Source organism: Vulpes vulpes, chromosome 2, assembly GCF_048418805.1.
Source record: "Vulpes vulpes isolate BD-2025 chromosome 2, VulVul3, whole genome shotgun sequence".
NCBI classification, from domain to species: domain Eukaryota; kingdom Metazoa; phylum Chordata; class Mammalia; order Carnivora; family Canidae; genus Vulpes; species Vulpes vulpes.
In genome coordinates, this window is record NC_132781.1 from 33,930,383 (window position 1) to 33,948,706 (window position 18,324).

An 18,324-nucleotide genomic window follows, 5' to 3' on the forward strand; every position below is an offset into this window, starting at 1 on the left:
TGGCCATGTCCATGTCTTCCTCTGTGAGATTTCTCTTCATGTCTTTTGCCCATTTCATGATTGGAATGTTTGTTTCTTTGGTGTTGAGTTTAATAAGTTCTTTATAGATTTTGGAAACTAGCCCTTTATCTGATATGTCATTTGCAAATATCTTCTCCCATTCTGTAGGTTGTCTTTTAGTTTTGTTGACTGTATCCTTTGCTGTGCAAAAGCTTCTTATCTTGATGAAGTCCCAATAGTTCATTTTTGCTTTTGTTTCTTTTGCCTTTGTGGATGTATCTTGCAAGAAGTTACTGTGGCCGAGTTCAAAAAGGGTGTTGCCTGTGTTCTCTTCTATGATTTTGATGGACTCTTGTCTCACATTTAGATCTCTCATCCATTTTGAGTTTATCTTCGTGTATGGTGAAAGAGAGTGGTCCAGTTTCATTCTTCTGCATGTGGATGTCCAATTTTCCCAGCACCATTTATTGAAGAGACTGTCTTTCTTCCAATGGATAGTCTTTCCTCCTTTATCGAATATTAGATGACCATACATTTCAGGATCCACTTCTGGGTTCTCTATTCTGTTCCATTGATCTATGTGTCTGTTTTTGTGCCAGTACCACACTGTCTTGATGACCACAGCTTTGTAGTACAGCCTGAAATCTGGCATTGTGATGCCCCCAGCTATGGTTTTCTTTTTTAAAATTCCCCTGGCTATTCGGGGTCTTTTCTGATTCCACACAAATCTTAAAATAATTTGTTCTAACTCTCTGAAGAAAGTCCATGGTATTTTGATAGGGATTGCATTAAACGTGTAAATTGCCCTGGGTAACATTGACATTTTTACAATATTAATTCTGCCAATCCATGAGCATGGAATATTTTTCCATCTCTTTGTGTCTTCCTCAATTTCTTTCAGAAGTGTTCTATAGTTTTTAGGGTATAGATCTTTTACCTCTTTGGTTAGGTTTATTCCTAGGTATCTTATGCTTTTGGGTGCAATTGTAAATGGGATTGACTCCTTAATTTCTCTTTCTTCAGTCTCAGTGTATAGAAATGCCATTGATTTCTGGGCATTGATTTTGTATCCTGCCTTGCTACCAAATTGCTGTATGAGTTCTAGCAATCTTGGGGTGGAGGCTTTTGGGTTTTCTATGTAGAGTATCATGTCATCGGCGAAGAGGGAGAGTTTGACTTCTTCTTTGCCAATTTGAATGCCTTTACTGTCTTTTTGTTGTCTGATTGCTGAGGCGAGGACTTCCAGAACTATGTTGAACAGCAGTGGTGAGAGTGGACATCCCTGTCTTGTTCCTGATCTTAGGGGAAAGGCTCCCAGTGCTTCCCCATTGAGAATGATATTTGCTGTGGGCTTTTCGTAAATGGCTTTTAAGATGTCGAGGAAAGTTCCCTCTATCCCAACACTCTGAAGGGTTTTGATCAGGAATGGATGCTGCATTTTGTCAAATGCTTTCTCTGCATCTAATGAGAGTATCATATGGTTCTTGGTTTTTCTCTTGCTGATATGATGAATCACATTGATGGTTTTACGAGTGTTGAACCAGCCTTGTGTCCCGGAGATAAATCCTACTTGGTCATGGTGAATAATTTTCTTAATGTGTTGTTGGATCCTATTGGCTAGTATCTTGTTGAGAATTTTTGCATCCATGTTCATCAGGGATATTGGTCTGTTATTCTTTTGGTGGGGTCTTTGTCTGGTTTCGGAATTAAGGTGATGCTGGCCTCATAGAACGAATTTGGAAGTACTCCATCTCTTTCTATCTTTCCAAACAGCTTTAGTAGAATAGGTATGATTTCTTCTTTAAACGTTTGATAGAATTCCCCTGGGAAGCCATCTGGCCCTGGACTCTTGTGTCTTGGGAGGTTTTTGATGACTGCTTCAATTTCCTCCCTGGTTATTGGCCTGTTCAGGTTTTCTATTTCTTCCTGCTCCAGTTTTGGTAGTTTGTGGCTTTCCAGGAATGCGTCCATTTCTTCTAGATTTCCTAATTTATTGGCATACAGCTGTTCATAATATGTTTTTAAAATCGTTTGTATTTCCTTGCTGTTGGTAGTGATCTCTCCTTTCTCATTCATGATTTTATTAATTTGAGTCTTCTCTCTCTTCTTTTTAATAAGGTTGGCTAATGGTTTATCTATCTTATTAATTCTTTCAAAGAACCAACTTCTGGTTCTGTTGATCTGTTCCACAGTTCTTTTGGTCTCGATATCATTTAGTTCTGCTCGAATTTTAATTAACTGTCTTCTTCTGCTGGGGGTGGGGTCTATTTGTTGCTTTTTCTCTAGTTCCTTTATGTGTAAGGTGAGCTTTTGAATTTGAGTTCTTTCCAGTTTTTGAATGGATGCTTGTATTGCGATGTATTTCCCCCTCAGGACTGCTTTTGCTGCATCCCAAAGATTTTGAACGGTTGTATCTTCATTCTCATTAGTTTCCATGAATCTTTTTAATTCTTCCTTAATTTCCTGGTTGACCTTTTCATCTTTTAGCAGGATGGTCCTTAACCTCCACGTGTTTGTGGTCCTTCCAAACTTCTTGTTGTGATTAAGTTCTAATTTCAAGGCATTATGGTCTGAGAATATACAGGGGACTATCCTGATCTTTTGGTATCGGTTCAGACCCGATTTGTGACCCAGTATGTGGTCTATTCTGGAGAAAGTTCCATGTGCACTTGAGAAGAATGTGTATTCAGTTGAGTTTGGTTGTAAAGTTCTGTAGATATCTGTGAAATCCATCTGGTCCAGTGTATCATTTAAAGCTCTCGTTTCTTTGGATATGTTGTGCTTAGAAGACCTATCTAGTATAGAGAGAGCTAGATTGAAGTCACCAAGTATAAGTGTATTATTATCAAAGTATTTCTTCAGTTTGGTTATTAATTGGTTTAAATATTTGGCAGCTCCCACATTCGGGGCATATATATTGAGGATTGTTAAGTCCTCTTGTTGGATAGATCCTTTGAGTATGAGATAGTGTCCCTCTTCATCTCTCACTATAGTCTTCGGGGTAAATTTTAATTTATCTGATATAAGGATGGCAACCCCTGCTTTCTTTTGAGGACCATTTGAATGGTAAATGGTTCTCCAACCTTTTATTTTCAGGTTGTAGGTGTCCTTCTGTCTAAAATGAGTCCCTTGTAGACAGCAAATAGATGGGTCCTGCTTTTTTATCCAGTCTGAAACCCTGCGCCTTTTGATGGGGTCATTAAGCCCGTTCATGTTCAGAGTTACTATTGAGAGATATGAGTTTAGTGTCATCATATCTATTCAGTCCTTGTTTTTGTGGATTGTTCCACTGAACTTCTTCTTAAAGGGGAATTTTAAGAGTCCCCCTTAAAATTTCTTGCAGAGCTGGTTTGGAGGTTACATATTCTTTCAGTTCCTGCCTGTCTTGGAAGCTCTTTATCTCTCCTTCCATTTTGAATGAAAGCCTTGCTGGATAAAGTATTCTTGGTTGCATGTTCTTTTCATTTAGGACCCTGAATATATCCTGCCAGCCCTTTCTGGCCTGCCAGGTCTCTGTGGAGAGGTCTGCTGTTACCCTAATATTCCTCCCCATAAAAGTCAGGGACTTTTTTTCTCTTGCTGCTTTAAGGATCTTCTCCTTATCTTTGGGATTTGCAAGCTTCACTATTAAATGTCGAGGTGTTGAACGGTTTTTGTTGATTTTAGGGGGGGATCTCTCTATTTCCTGGATCTGAATGCCTGTTTCCCTTCCCAGATTCGGAAAGTTTTCAGCTAGGATTTGTTCAAATACATATTCTGGCCCTCTGTCCCTTTCGGCACCCTCGGGAACCCCAATTAAACGTAGGTTTTTCTTCCTCAGGCTGTCATTTATTTCCCTTAATCTATCCTCATGGTCTTTTAATTGCCTGTCTCTTTTTTCCTCAGTTTCCCTCTTTGCCATCAACTTGTCTTCTATGTCACTCACTCCTTCTTCCCCCTCGTTAAGCCTCGTCGTTAGGACTTCTAGCTTGGATTGCATCTCATTTAATTGATTTTTAATTTCTGTCTGATTGGATCTAAATTCTGCAGTCATGAAGTCTCTTGAGTCCTTTATGGTTTTTTCTAGAGCCACCAGTAGCTGTATAATAGTGCTTCTGAATTGGCTTTCTGACATTGAATTGTAATCCAGATTTTGTAACTCTGTGGGAGAGAGGGCTGTTTCTGATTCTTTTTTTTGAGGTGAGGTTTTCCTTCTAGTCATTTTGCTCAGTGCAGAGTGGCCAAAACAAGTTGTATTGGGAAAAGGAGAAAAAGAGAGAGAAGGAAAGAAAAGAGAAAAAGAAAAAAGAGAAAGAAGAAAAAAAAGGGGGAAAAAGAGAAGAAAAAGAGAAAGAAAAGAAAGGAAGGAGAAAAAAAGGGTGGGGTGGGGTGGGGGAAGCAATCAGAAATCAAGAAGAAAGAAAGAAAAAAAGCACAAAACAAAACAAAAACAAAAAACAAAAACAAAAACAAAAAAACAAAAAAAACACGGGGCAGTATCTTCCGATTCTGTATACTTTAAGTCCCTTGACTTCCCTTGGAACTGGTCCGTCTCGCTGGTCTTCTGGGGGAGGGGCCTGCTGTGCTGATTTTCAGGTGTTAGCACTTGGGGGAGCTGCTCTGCCCCTGCCTGGTGCAGGGCTCAGTGGGGGTTGTTCACCCCGTGAGGCCCCGGGAGGAAGCCACAGTGGCGGGGGCAGCTCTGGGACCCTGGAGTCAGCTCCCGCAGTAGCTCCGGGGCTCTCGTCTGCAGGGCCTGGGGGCTCCCGGGTGGGGCCGCTGATCTGCTCGGTTCCAGGCAGGAGCGTCCTCGGGGTCCTGGGCCCTCCCGGCCTCTGCCTGTCCCGGGGGGAGGCCGGATCTTGGGCTGTGTCCCGGCGCCCTGTGCTCCGGGACCTGCGCTGTTGGATTCACGCTCCCGGCAGTGCAGCCCCCTCCGCGGAGCCACCGCTCAAGCCCCTCCGAGCTGTACCCGGAGCCGCGCCGCCCCCTCCGCACGGAGCTTCTTCCTCTGCCCGAGCCGCCGCCGCTGAGCTGCTCCTGGAGCCCCGCAGCCCCCTCCGCGGAGCCGCGCAGGCCCTCCGCGGAGCCGCAGCCCGAGCCCCTCCGAGCTGCTCCGAGCCCCTCCGAGCTGCTCCGGGTCCCGCCGTGCGCGCTGCAGCCCTTAGGGAGCTCGGCGCATCTCCCCGGGGCGCAGTTTCTCTGTTACTGTCCCAGGGAGCCCGAGGGCATCCCCGCCTTTCTGGGGATCCTGCTCCAATTCCCCAGGAGGCCTTTCCGCGGGGAAGGTTGGTGCAGCTCCTGCTCCTCCGGGACGGGGCTCTCCTGTCCTGGGGACACTCGCCCCGGCCTCAGCCCGGCCTCTCGCGGGGCCCCTCCCCCTTAGAGGCCTTTTGTTTCTTTATTTCTTTTTTCCCCCGTCTTCCTACCTTGATAGAAGCACGAACTCTTCTCACTGGAGCATTCCAGCTGGTCTCTCTTTAAATCTCAGGCCGAATTCGTAGATTTTCAGGATGATTGGATGGTTTTCTAGGTACTTTGTTGAGGACAGGTGACTTGGAGACCCTACTCTTCCGCCATCTTACCCCTCCCCTCCTTTTTTGATACTCTTGTGGTTATTCCATATTCCTTGCATTTCTATAAAGATTGTAGAATCAGCATACCAGGTTTTTCAAGAAAAAGTCTGCTAGAATTTTGATAGGGATTGTGTTGAACCCTTTATTCTTGTTGCTATTCTCCTTGCTGAGGGCTTATAATTTACATCTTTAATCACAGTTTACTCAATGAATATTTTATTGCTTCATGTAAAATATAGAAAACCTTGCAACAATTTAGTTCTATTCATTCCTCCATCATGTGTGCTATTGTTGTCATATATATTACATTTAATACATTATAAACTTCAAATACAGTATTATAATATTCCTTTAAACTTTCATATGTCTTTGAAAGAAGTTGTGAAGAAATGAAAAATTAAGTCTATTCCAGTACTGGAAGTAGAAGGCCAGGTATTAGCTTTAAATTTTTTTTCTTTTTAAGATTTTATTTATTTTAGAAATAGAAAGCATGTGGGAACAGAGGGGAGGGGCAGAGGGAAAGGGAGAGAATCTCAAGCACAGTCTGCACTTTACACACAGGCCATCACAGGGCTCACTGGATTCTGTGGTCCTGAGATCATGACCTGAGCTGAAACCAAGAGTCAGATGCTCAACGGACTGAGCCACCTAGGTGTCCCTGATTTTAAAATTTTTATTTAGAATCTTCTGTGTGTGGATGGATTATTTTCTCAACTTTTTAACTTTTTAGGTTGTTCAGGTCTTAGGTTTTAATTATGTGTTCTTTGTTTTTTTATCAGGTCATTGAATTGGTTTTTAGTATCTTGAAGGCCTTTATTTGGGACCTACACTTTAGGAAAACATTATTTAAAAGTGACCTATATTTGTAGGCCCTCAAGGAAAAAGGAGACTTCTCTTTGTTAGTCTAATATTTGGCTTTAGGTATCTATGAACATAGGTCTTACTCTTTAGAATATTCAGATAATATAGCCAACAGGAATATATCTTATATTCTGTGCTTTGATTTGGTGAGATATTTTTGATTAAATCTTGCCTTTGGGAAGCACTTGATGTTAGTCATGTTAATGGATATGAAACATGAATTACCCCTGAAGCACTGAGGTGTAGCTAGGAGATTTATCAGTGTCTCCAAATTCCACATAATGAAAATGTAACTATAAAATAGCAGTGGCCTTTTCTATTGTTATGTCAGGCACAGGTTTGAGGTTTTTTTTTCCTTTAGATACTGACCTAGGTCTCTTTTTTAAAAAAATATGTAATACATGAAGTGTTATTGTCAAATCTATTACATTTCTCTATTAATACACCCAACAATACAATTTTATAGGTAATATTTCATGCAGTTTCTTTTTCAATCACTAAAGGAACATAATAGAAGAAATATTTTCTTTTCCATTTACCTACATATTTTACTTTTGCCAGTGTTTTTTTTTTTTCAGTGTCATTCAAATTACTGTGTGGTGCCACTTGCCTTCAGCCTGAATAACTTCCTTTATTATTTCCTGTAAATCAGGTATGCGAGCAATGAATTCTTTTAGGTTTTGTTATCTGGGAATGTCTTTATTTTGCCTTCATTTTGAAAGATTATTTTATTGGATATAGGATTCTTAGGTGGCAATTTCTTTCAACACTGTGAATAAATAAATCATTCCACAGTCCTCCAGCATCCATTACATCTAATGAGAAGTCATTTGTTAATTTTATTGGGATTCTTTTGTGCATAATAAGTCATTTTCCTTTTGCTGCTTTCAGTATATTGGCTATTATGTGTCTGTGGGTCCTTTTGCTTTTATCCTACTTGGAGTTCATTAAGCTTCCTCAAGGTGTAGATTAATGTTCTTCATCAAATTTTGGAATTTTTCAGCTATTGCCTTAAAAATTTTTCTGCCTCTTTCCTTCTGGCAGTCCTGTTATACAAATGTTCGTGTGCTTAATGGTGTCCCACATTTCTCTGAGGCTGCTCATTTTTCATCATTCCTTTTTTTCTTTATTCTTTAGATTGCATAATCTCTCTTGATCTATATTTTGCTGATTCTTTCTTCTTCCAAAACCATATCTACTATTGAGCCCCACTTAGTGAAGTTTTCATACTTTTTTGTACATTTCAATGCCAGCAGTCAGCTACTGGTTGTTGGCTGGAGGTTGTACTTAATACTTTTAAGTTAGTGAATTTTTTACCTTTTACTGTTGGATATGTGTTGTGTAGTTTAGAGACTGTTTTCACAGTTCAGAGTTTATGAGTTTGTCCTGTATTCTACCATAGACTGGAAGCTCAAATGTTGCCTCTCCTTTTTTTTTTTTTTTTATAAATTAATTTTTATTGGTGTTCAATTTACCAACATACAGAATAACACCCAGTGCTCATCCCGTCAAGTTTGCCTCTCCTTTTTGTACCTTTTGTATCTCCTCAGAAGGTATAACCTTGGGCATCTGTATCGTCTTTCAGAACATCAAGACAATTCTGGGTTTAGCACGTTTCTCTGATCTTCCTATTAAGTTTTTGGCCTATCTGCCTCAATTTCTAATGGTAACACTTTAAGCTGTTAGTCTCCACTGATTGGTAGCTCATTGCTCTGTTGTTTTTGACAGTGCCTTTGGGGCATTAATTATTCCATAGTCTGATCCAAATAAAGTTAGGTACCTTGGCAGGGGTAAAGTATTGCTGGTTTTTAACAATGCTTGTCTCTTTCCTCTCATGGGTAGAACCTCTGTGCTATGGAATAGGAGCTGGGAGTTGATTGGGAATCTGCTCTTCACGGGCTGCCCCACCAAGATCCTCCCTGTAGAGCAGAAGCTTGAAGTGGGAGATAGGGAACTGGTGCTTTGGTTACCACCACTGCCCAGTATACATTTTCCTCAGCACAAAGCTTGGTGAGATGGTATCGGTGGATATCCACTGGCTGCCAAAAACAAAAACCTGGTATAGCTCTCTGAAACTGAGAGTGGTGGGAGGTATCACTCAGCTGCTGAACTCACTAGAACAGCACTTCTGCAAAACAGAGCTGTAAGCACTGCCATTACTGTTCCTCATTCATTAGCTGTTCAGCCTTGATTATTCTTATAGAGCAATGAGCTGGAGGTAAGGGAAAGGCTGCTGTGTTTAGGCTGCTAAGCCCTCTTCCACACAAAGCTATGGGGGGGTTGAGTGTAGTTCCTACTCAAATGTGATCCTTCATTCTGTTCTTATTGAATTCTATAGATTCAGTCTCCAGAGACTTTGAATGATCGTCTTTGGTGATTGACTGGTTTAACAGATGTCTCTCTGGGAGAAAGGTTTCACCCACTCCTTACATCACCATTTCCAATATATGTATATAGTTAAAAATTCAATTCAAACACTACACAGAGAACTAAATGAAAAGTAAGTCTTCTCATCAGACCCAAGGACTAAACATGTCCTAGAGATAACAATTGCTATCAGTTTTTTTTCATGTTTAAATACTATGGTTTTTATATAAATATATAATTAATTTTAAAACCTGAATCATTAAGAACTTGAGCTGCTGCAAAATGCAGCTTCAGCTTTTGAGCATGTGACTTTTTACGATCTTGTTACACCCAAAATGTATATTGGCTTTCCAGCTACTTCTAACATGCATTTGTAGTCTTTATAGGTTAAACAGTCCTTTCTGGCTTGGGTCTTTGTAGATCACCTAATTTAGTTTTTTATATAGTTACTGGTAAAACTGGGCAGTATTCTAACATTTAACATTAAGATTATAAACATCAAAATGATCATACTGTCAACATTTTTAGTGATGTCTTTTGCTATGGTAAACTGTATACAATATCTGCTAGAATGCTAGTATAGATATTGCTTTAGAAGTCACACAATGAAGTAAGAGCTGTTAAATATTTTTTAGGTGATAAAAAGCGTTGCCTCAAAATGGAACAAATTTAAAATAACAACACTGGGTTGTTCCTAAAGTGTTTACTTTAATTGTGATATTTTTGAAATAAAGGGCACTTTATGTGTTAGCTCTGAGGACTGTTATTATTATTGAAATCTTCTATGGAAAAAAGGAAAAAAAAGAAATCTTCTGTGAAATGGTTTTGTTTTCTGATGGAGTGCTCTCTAGAAAAGTACCAAATTATTTTCCCAAATGGAGAAGTTCAGCTGATAATTTGTTTTGCTTGTTTCACCTTGTTACTTATAGTTCTTGCTTCAGTATCATCTACCTATTTGATGATGTAAAACTGATAATAGAATTCCATCTGGGGAAATAGTAATAAATTAAAGACAGTGATATGTCTACTGGAAAGTAATTAAAGATGAATAATCAGACTGTTGTTTAAAGGACAGACTTGCTGAGATTGTAGGAACTATGTGTGATATGGATTTTGACTTTCCTAGACATATCCTGAATTTACTGTGGGACTTCTGCCTCTTTTAATTTCAATTAATTAGGTTATTTTAGGGGAGAGTCAGGGAAAAGGAACAAAAAAATGTTATTTGTTCTCTTGACTTTGAGAATAATGGAAGAAGAGAGCAGAGACAGAGAGAAGCTATCAATGTGAGGTGGACAGCCAGGGAAGCAATATGCTTCTACATTTTTTTTTTTAAGATTTTATTTATTTATTCATGAGAGACACACACAGGCAGAGACACAGGCAGAGGGAGAAGCAGGCTCCATGCCAGGAGCCCGATGTGGGACTTGATCCTGAGACTCCAGGATCACGCCTTGGGACAAAGGCATGCGCTAAACTGCTGAGCCACCCAGGGATTCCCCTCCCCCTTTTTTAAATTTTATTTTATTTGTTTATTCATGATGGACATAGAGTATCCTACATTTTTTAAAATGTGAGCAAGTAGACACTAAACAACAAGGATCCAACACTAACCAGGCAGAGTTAATCTTCACAAAATATGAGCTGAGTTTAACATTGTGATCTACACTAAAAGTTGGTGCAGTTACTCTGACATTTTAGTAAGAGATAGTAAGCTACCTGTGTAAATTATGCTGGTGCCAAATTGAATGGTTGGCTGGGCAGAGAAAAGAACTGAGCCAAGTGGGAAGCTTCTCTGCGGCTTTATAGCCCAGGGGTTCAAGGAATCTGGTGCTCTACATTTCTATAGCATGAAACACAATTCAGGGACCCTAGAGCCCCTGCCTGATAGATAGGCGTGTCTCCTAGTGTTGGGAGCCAGAACACGATGATGAGTGTAGTGCAATTTGAATTTTGGCATAATACCTTTCGGGCAGTGGTGATTCAGTGCTGGAAATGAAATGTTTTGGCTTAAAAATCAGTTTCCCTAAGTGGTTCAGGAGATGGGAATTGTATTTTCATCTTGGTAAGGCTGTTTGTATGGCCTGTAATTAATCATATTGTTTCTCCTTTTGTCTCTAGCTGCTTCCCTCAGTTGTTACCTAGGTAACAAGGGTGGAAGCTACTTAAAGCCTGGGATGAAAGACTTTTTATCTTCATGAGTGTTTTCTTTAATCAGATTGCTTTCCTCCTAATACCAGGAACTGCTGCTTTGCAGATTTGCATTGTAGTAGTCTATATAAGTGCTGCTCTCTAGTATCAGGCAATATGGTGCTTATGCTAAATTTAGTTGTGATGTGTATATTAAAGCAATAGGAATTGTGGTATGATGTGGTAGAATGAATAAAGGAACCCTAGGAAATTTTGAAAAAAAGTGAGACTCTCAAAGAAATTTAGCTTGGGTAAAATATTATGTGGGGAACTTGGGCAGTCAGAGAGCATATGAATCCTGAGTGGGATTGGGTCAAAATCACTAACAGATAAATCTCAAAAACAACATTGAGCTAAGGAAATCAAACATGAAGTACATTTATACAAAATTTAGAAACAGGAAAACCCTTCTATGAGGTTAGAAGTTAGGATATGATTACTTGTAGAGGGTATAGGTAGTTATTGCAAGGAGAGCAAAAAGAGGGCTTCTGGGTGCTAGTAATACACTGTTGATCTGGGTGTTGAGTATATTGGTATGTTATGCTTGTTAACATTGAACTGTACAATTATAACCTGGTTGTTTTCTGCATACATGTTTTACTTCAATATAAAGTTAAAAAAGGAAAGAAAAGGCTTTTAGTAGTTCAGTTCTGCTTATAGGATAGTCCTGTGTAATTGCCCTTAATTAGGAATTGGATAAATAGGGACTGGTTAAATTGTGTTATGTTCCTTATACCCCTGGGGATACAATGTAGCTATTTTGAGAATGAAAAATTCTACAGGTACTGACAAGAAGCTATTATTAAATAAAGGAAGTTTCAGAACTTATAACCCATTTATGTAAAAATAAACCACTATATACATATGCTGGTATATACTTAGAAAATATCTTGAAGGACACACATTCAATTGATACTTAACAGTGGTTAGCCTTGAGGTTTGGTTTATGGGTAATGTGACAGAGTGGGGAATGCTGAACTCCTGCATACTTTCTTTTTACTGTGAACATGGGTTACTCTTATGATCAAAACAAACTTAAAAAATAAATTCTAAATTCTATTTTAAAGGCAAGCATATTGGGAGAATTATTGTTACTATTCTGGTTAAATTTCGAAAGTATGGTGAATTGCTCCAAAGTATTGCTTTTTTACACATCACAAGAAAAGAAGAAAAGAAGTTATGGGAGTAATTAGAGGTGTTCCCCCCACCCCGAAGAGTTAATATAGTTCCACCTTATTCCACTGTAGATGATGAAGCAGATTCTAATGACCTTGAGTAAACAAAGCGAATGTAGGCATTTGATATAAAGTGTAACTAAATTGTCTCTCCAATTGTCATTTTAGTTGATCCAGAGTACCAGAAGGAAGCAGAACAAAGACATAGAGAATTGGCAGCTAAAGCTGGAGGATTTAATGACTTTGCAACTTTAGCTGTCATCTTTGAACAGTGCAAATCAAGGTATGTGAAATAGTTCTATGTACTAAGAAATTGTCTGTTTGAAATATAGCTCCAATGCATATTTATTACATAACTTTAGACAGTAAGGTTCAGTGGGGATACTATTGGCCTCAAGTTATTTTTGTGAACATAAGTGAGATTTATCTATGCCAGGTAACTGTTACTAAGTAGGCATTTATTATATAATATTAGTTATCTTCTTCATTCTCTCCCTAAACCTTTCCTGAAGGTGACCTTATAGAATTTTGGTTCTGTAGAAGTAGCATGGATGAGAAAATAATTGGACATTTGTTAAAGTATATATGTATAAGAAGAAATTCATTTACAAATTATTTTAAAAGATTTTATTTATTTACTTGACACAGAGAGAGAGAGCAGCAGGGGAAGGAGTAGGCAGATGGAGAGGGAGAAGCAGGGCCCCCTACAGAGCAGGAGCCTGATGCAGAACTTGATCCCAGGACCCTGGGACCATGACCTGAGCCAAAGGCAGATGCCCAACAGACTGAGCCACCCAGGCACCCATACAAATTATTTTTTAATTCACTCAGAGATACATTAGTTTTTTCAAATTCTTTAAAGTGCTTTCTCAGTAATTGGACAGATCTCATAAAAAAACTGACTATTGCTTATTTGTTTCTAGTTTTGTAATAGGTATGAGAATGTTAAACTATCTTTTTTTTTTTTAAGTAAATTCTGTGCTCAATGTGGGGCTTGAACTCATGACCCCAAAATTGAGAATCACATGTTCTACTGACTGAGCCAGCCAGACGCCCCTGTTAGACTTTCACTTATAGAAGGTATTTTCAAGATACCATTATTTTTGTTTTGCAGTGGAGCTCCAGCTTCGTGGTGCCAAAAACATTGGATTCATTGGAGATGCTTATTTTCTGCATTTCGTGTCGAAGCTCAACTTCGGGAACTAATCAGGAAGCTTAAACAGGTAATTATTATAATAATCTTTCCTTGAGTAGCATTTTAGCAAGATTCTCTGAATACCGTACCCCAAACTATAGGAAATTATGAGATGTTCTGATCTCTGGTTTGTAGGAATAGGCCCCATTCCTAGCTGCATGTAAATACCAAGCACTATTACCTCTTATCCTTTGGAGAGATGCTTTTCCTTGTCTTGGGTAATTTCCTCACTTTTATATGCTAACCAGTGCTCAGCTGAACCCTTGTGGAGGCCCTTCAGTAAATTTCTGGGAGCCCTATCTCTATCAAGTTCTCTTCTCTTCTGAACTCTTGGCATGTAAATTCTAGCCATCTTGGTCTTCCTGGATTCTCGGCCCTGTTTCTTTAGCTGGGGGAATAATGCTCCAGGTTCCACATGGATTATTCCTTCCCTGAGCCTTCATCCAGAATCTCTCTCAAGGTTGACTGTAAGCAGGGGCAGTCATTGGGCTTATTTCATTTTTTTCTCACACTTCATTTATTTCTCATGGATCACTATTCTTATTGCTTGATATGCCGTGCTTTGGAAATCATTATTTCATATTTTTTGGTTGTTTCAAGCAGAAGGGTAAATCTGATCTCTCTTTTTTTAAAAGATGTTATTTATTTATTTGAGAGAGAGAGAGAGAGAGCTAGCGATTAAGGGGAAAAGCAGAGGGAAAGAGACAAGTAGACTCTGCACTGAGCACAGAGACTGTCGTGGGGCTCAATCTCACGACCCTTGAGATCATGACCTGAGCTGAAATCATGAGTCAGACGCTTAAACAACTGAGCCTTCCTGGTGCCTCAGATCTGATCCCTCTTACTTCATTCCAGCCAGAAACAGAAGTCTTTAAAAATGTGTAGTTTTCAGAATGAAAGATTATTTCATATTATTCTGTGAGATTACCACTATATATATATTATTTCTATAGCAAAGTGATTTTCCAAGAGAGACCTTTGAAGGCCCAAAACATGAAGTACTACGAAGATGTCTTTGTGCAGGCTATTTCAAAAATGTAGCTCGAAGGTAAGCAATATGAACTTGAGAAATGGATAAGAAATACTACTGTATTTGACTACAATGTTGAACTGTTTAATATAATATTAAAGATTGATGATTTATTTAAGCTCCGTGATTATGATGACATCAATTACAGTGACTTCATAATTGTCACTTGTGAAGGGAGAGCTGCAGTGGCTCAGAGTGGGGCATTGGACCTCAAGTTTGGTAGGAGGGAGTTTGTAGGACAGCCGTCTAGAATGGGGTATCAGTACCTAAGTTGAATGACAAGGGTTTCCTTGCAAGGGGTGGCTCTGTGTGGAGGTTGAAAGACAAACAAGTTGAGTGAGCATGACATCTCTGAGGAAGGAGAGCTCAGTGTAGAGTGTCAGCAGTTGAGCAGGATGGGGAAGGCACTCATATGGGAGGTGTTTGGTGTTGCATTTAGAGTCTGAGTGTAGTGAGAGAGGGCATCTTCTTAGGGGAAGGGGTAACAATAGTGATGATGGGAAACTTATTATATACAAAGGAATTGATCACATAATTTAATATATTAAGGAATGGTGAATGGAGTTAGAAATACTGAAAAGGAGAAAATAGAAAATGAGAATGAGCCCTGTAGTTTTGGATTGGAATTTTAGGGTATCATTGTGAACTTAATGGCTTTCAATATACTTAGATGGATGGATAGATAGATACAGGAATAAAAATAGATGTTACTGTATATATTTATAATATATATTTATATGTATGTGTGTAAATATTTACATTTATACAAGATCCTAGCTCTGAGATGAAGTGAGAGCAATAACATAATAGTAATGAATATAGTTAGTGCCCAGATTGTGACTTGAAACAACCATCTGCCGCCTAATGGACTCAGAGCTGTTTGGAGAAATAGGGGTAGGACGGTACAAGATGAGCCCAGAACATCTTATTTTATCATAAAGCAAGAAGAGATAAATCAAGTTTGAGGGCATGTTAGAAGTATGCTGGAGCTAGTTGCTTGAATAGTCCCCAGCTGATCCAATATAGGACATTGTAGCATCAAAATAAATAATGATAGTAATGGATTATATAGCCTACTAAAGTAAAACATGAAATCAATGGGTCTGTAGTTATATAAATTAATAAATGAATAAATTAAAAGTTTAATGACAAATAAAATTAGTCGTGCACCTCTCTACAAAATTCTTATTAATTACAAAGAGAAAAGGAAAAAAGTAACTTTTTCATGGAGTAGCCTGGCAGATGCTACCCAAATCAAGCCATCAAAGTGTACACTATCAGTCATGAAACAAATTGAAATCATGTTCTTCCTGAAAGGATATAATGAAAAATACAGCTTCACTTCTGTGATGTTTCTGCCAAAGATACATAACCTAAATCTAATCATCTTGAAACAAACAAACTCAAATTGAGGAGCATACTACAAAATTATTACTAAAAAAGCTGTCAAGATCAAGAAGGTCAAAGACTGGGGAATATGCCAGAATGAAGGAGACTAAGGGGACATGAAAAATAAAATTAATACTTGATTCTGATTTGGATCCTTTTGCTGTAAAGGATATTATTATTTTTTTTTTAATTAATTTTTATTGGTGTTCAATTTACCAACATACAGAAAAACACCCAGTGCTCATCCCGTCAAGTGTCCACCTCAGTGCCCGTCACCCATTCCCCTCCAACACCCGCCCTCCTCCCCTTCCACCACCCTTAGTTCGTTTCCCCGAGTTAGGAGTCTTTATGTTCTGTCTCCCTTCCTGATATTTCCCAACATTTCTTTTCCCTTCCTTTATATTCCCTTTCACTATTATTTATATTCCCCAAATGAATGAGAACATAGACTGTTTGTCCTTCTCCGATTGACTTATTTCACTCAGCATAATACCCTCCAGTTCCATCCACGTAGAAGCAAATGGTGGGTATTTGTCGTTTCTAATTGCTGAGTAATATTCCATTGTAAAGGATATTATTAGGACATTTGGATAAAACTTCATTGGGATCTGAGGATTAGATGTTAATCATCCTTCAGTGTTAATTCTCTGGTTTTGATGGTTGTTTACGTATTACAGTTATGTAGGAGAATGTCCTTTTTTTTTTTTTTTTAAAGATTTTATTTATTTATTCATGAGAGACACACAGAGAGGCAGACACGAGGCAGAGGGAGAAACAGTCTCTCCTCAGGGAGTCTGATGTGGGACTGGATCCCAGGACCCCAGGGTCATGACCTGAGCCAAAGGCAGATGCTCAACCACCTAGCCACCCAGATGCCCAAGAGAATGTCCTTGATTTTAGGAAATGTACACTCATGTATTTGGAGATGATGGGGCATAAGGTTGGCAACTAACATAATTCAAGTAAAAAAGATTTTTGTACTGTACAGTATGTAAACAATTATAATGCAGTCTGATCTGTGTTATAATGGGACTATATACAAAGTATTATAGGAAATCATCTGTAATGTAATTGAACTAGGGCTAGTATTTTGACAAGTCTTTCGAATAATATTTATGTAGGGAAGTATAGAAGAGGATAGGAATTATTTTTAAAGATTTTATTCATTTATTTGAGAAAGAGGTAGCTTAAAGATTTTATTCATTTATTTGAGAAAGAGGTAGAGAACAGGAGTGCGAAGGAGGGGCAGGCAAGTAGGGAGCCCAATGTGGGGCTCAGTTCCAGGACCCTGGAGTCATCACCTAAACCAAAGGCAGACACCTAACCAACTGAGCCACTCAGGCGCCCCAGAAGAGGATAGGAATTTGAAGTTAAGAACATGAATTAGAAAAATGATAGGTGCAATGTTCTAATCATCAGATTTTAGAATAGTGAAAATTATCCCTTTAAAAAGAGATGTAGCATACTATATAAAGAACATTGTATTTAAGTCAGAAGACCTATGTTTGGGACTTGCTTTCACTATACATTAACTCTGTGATCTTTAGAAGACTAGTTGATTTATTTGAATCTCAGTTTTGACTTCTAAATAAAAGTACTTTGCTCTCAAAACTCGCAGGTTGTTTTGAGTCTTTATTATAAAATCATTCTAGAAACTGTAAAGCACAAATATGGTATTAATGTTAATATTACTAATTATTGACCAGAAATGTTGTACTTAACTGAAATGACTGTTTAGGTTATATATAATGAGAAGTTGTATCATTATTTAAGAGGAGTTGGTAGAGAAGTTATAGTGACAGTTGAAAAAGTTTAAACTTCTGTTTGTAGCACTCTTTGTGGTAAAACATATTATAATTGTTCATTGTTAGACTTGGTGGTTTATTTATTTTATTGTTTTACTGTTCTTTATCCTTTGATTTTGTTTTATTTGGTTTGGTTCTTAGATCTGTTGGGAGAACGTTTTGCACAATGGATGGGCGTGGAAGCCCAGTTCACATTCATCCTTCTTCAGCAGTAAGTGCTTTATTATTATTATTATTAAAGTGTCCTATTTTTAATAAAGGAAAGAAATTTGTAAAGGTGTAGGAATTAGTAATGCACAAATGTCTTCTACTTTTCACTTTGAGGTTAAGTTTAGCCTATATCTTTATTACATAAAACTGTAAGGTACTGGTTGGCCCATGCCTCCTGATTGAAGAATATAGGAATTAATTCAGAAGAATTTGGGCTGTTAGTATGTGGCTGATCAAATGTGGAATAAGGCAGCTTACTGAGTTATCATCCTTAAATGAATTCTTTTATATAGCTTCATGAACAAGAAACCAAACTCGAATGGATCATTTTTCATGAGGTATTAGTTACCACCAAAGTCTACGCAAGAATTGTGTGTCCAATCCGTTATGAATGGGTGAGAGACTTGTTACCCAAGTTGCATGAATTTAATGCACATGATTTGAGCAGTGTGGCCCGACGTGAAGTAAGAGAAGATGCAAGGAGGAGATGGACAAATAAAGAAAATGTAAAGCATCTAAAGGGTGAGTCAATCACTTGTTCTAGTGA

At 38.5% G+C, this 18,324-nt stretch overlaps 1 protein-coding gene across 1 annotated transcript in view; it reads left to right on the forward strand.

Annotated features, from left to right (window-relative positions):
• Positions 1-18,324, forward strand: part of DHX40 (DEAH-box helicase 40) — a 54,431-nt gene that overhangs the window by 32,171 nt on the left and 3,936 nt on the right. The window contains exons 13-17 of the mRNA XM_025996042.2: positions 12,317-12,431; positions 13,263-13,371; positions 14,297-14,391; positions 17,709-17,778; positions 18,071-18,299. Of these exons, the coding sequence (XP_025851827.2) occupies positions 12,317-12,431; positions 13,263-13,371; positions 14,297-14,391; positions 17,709-17,778; positions 18,071-18,299 (618 nt within the window). The remainder of the gene's footprint in view (positions 1-12,316; positions 12,432-13,262; positions 13,372-14,296; positions 14,392-17,708; positions 17,779-18,070; positions 18,300-18,324) is intronic.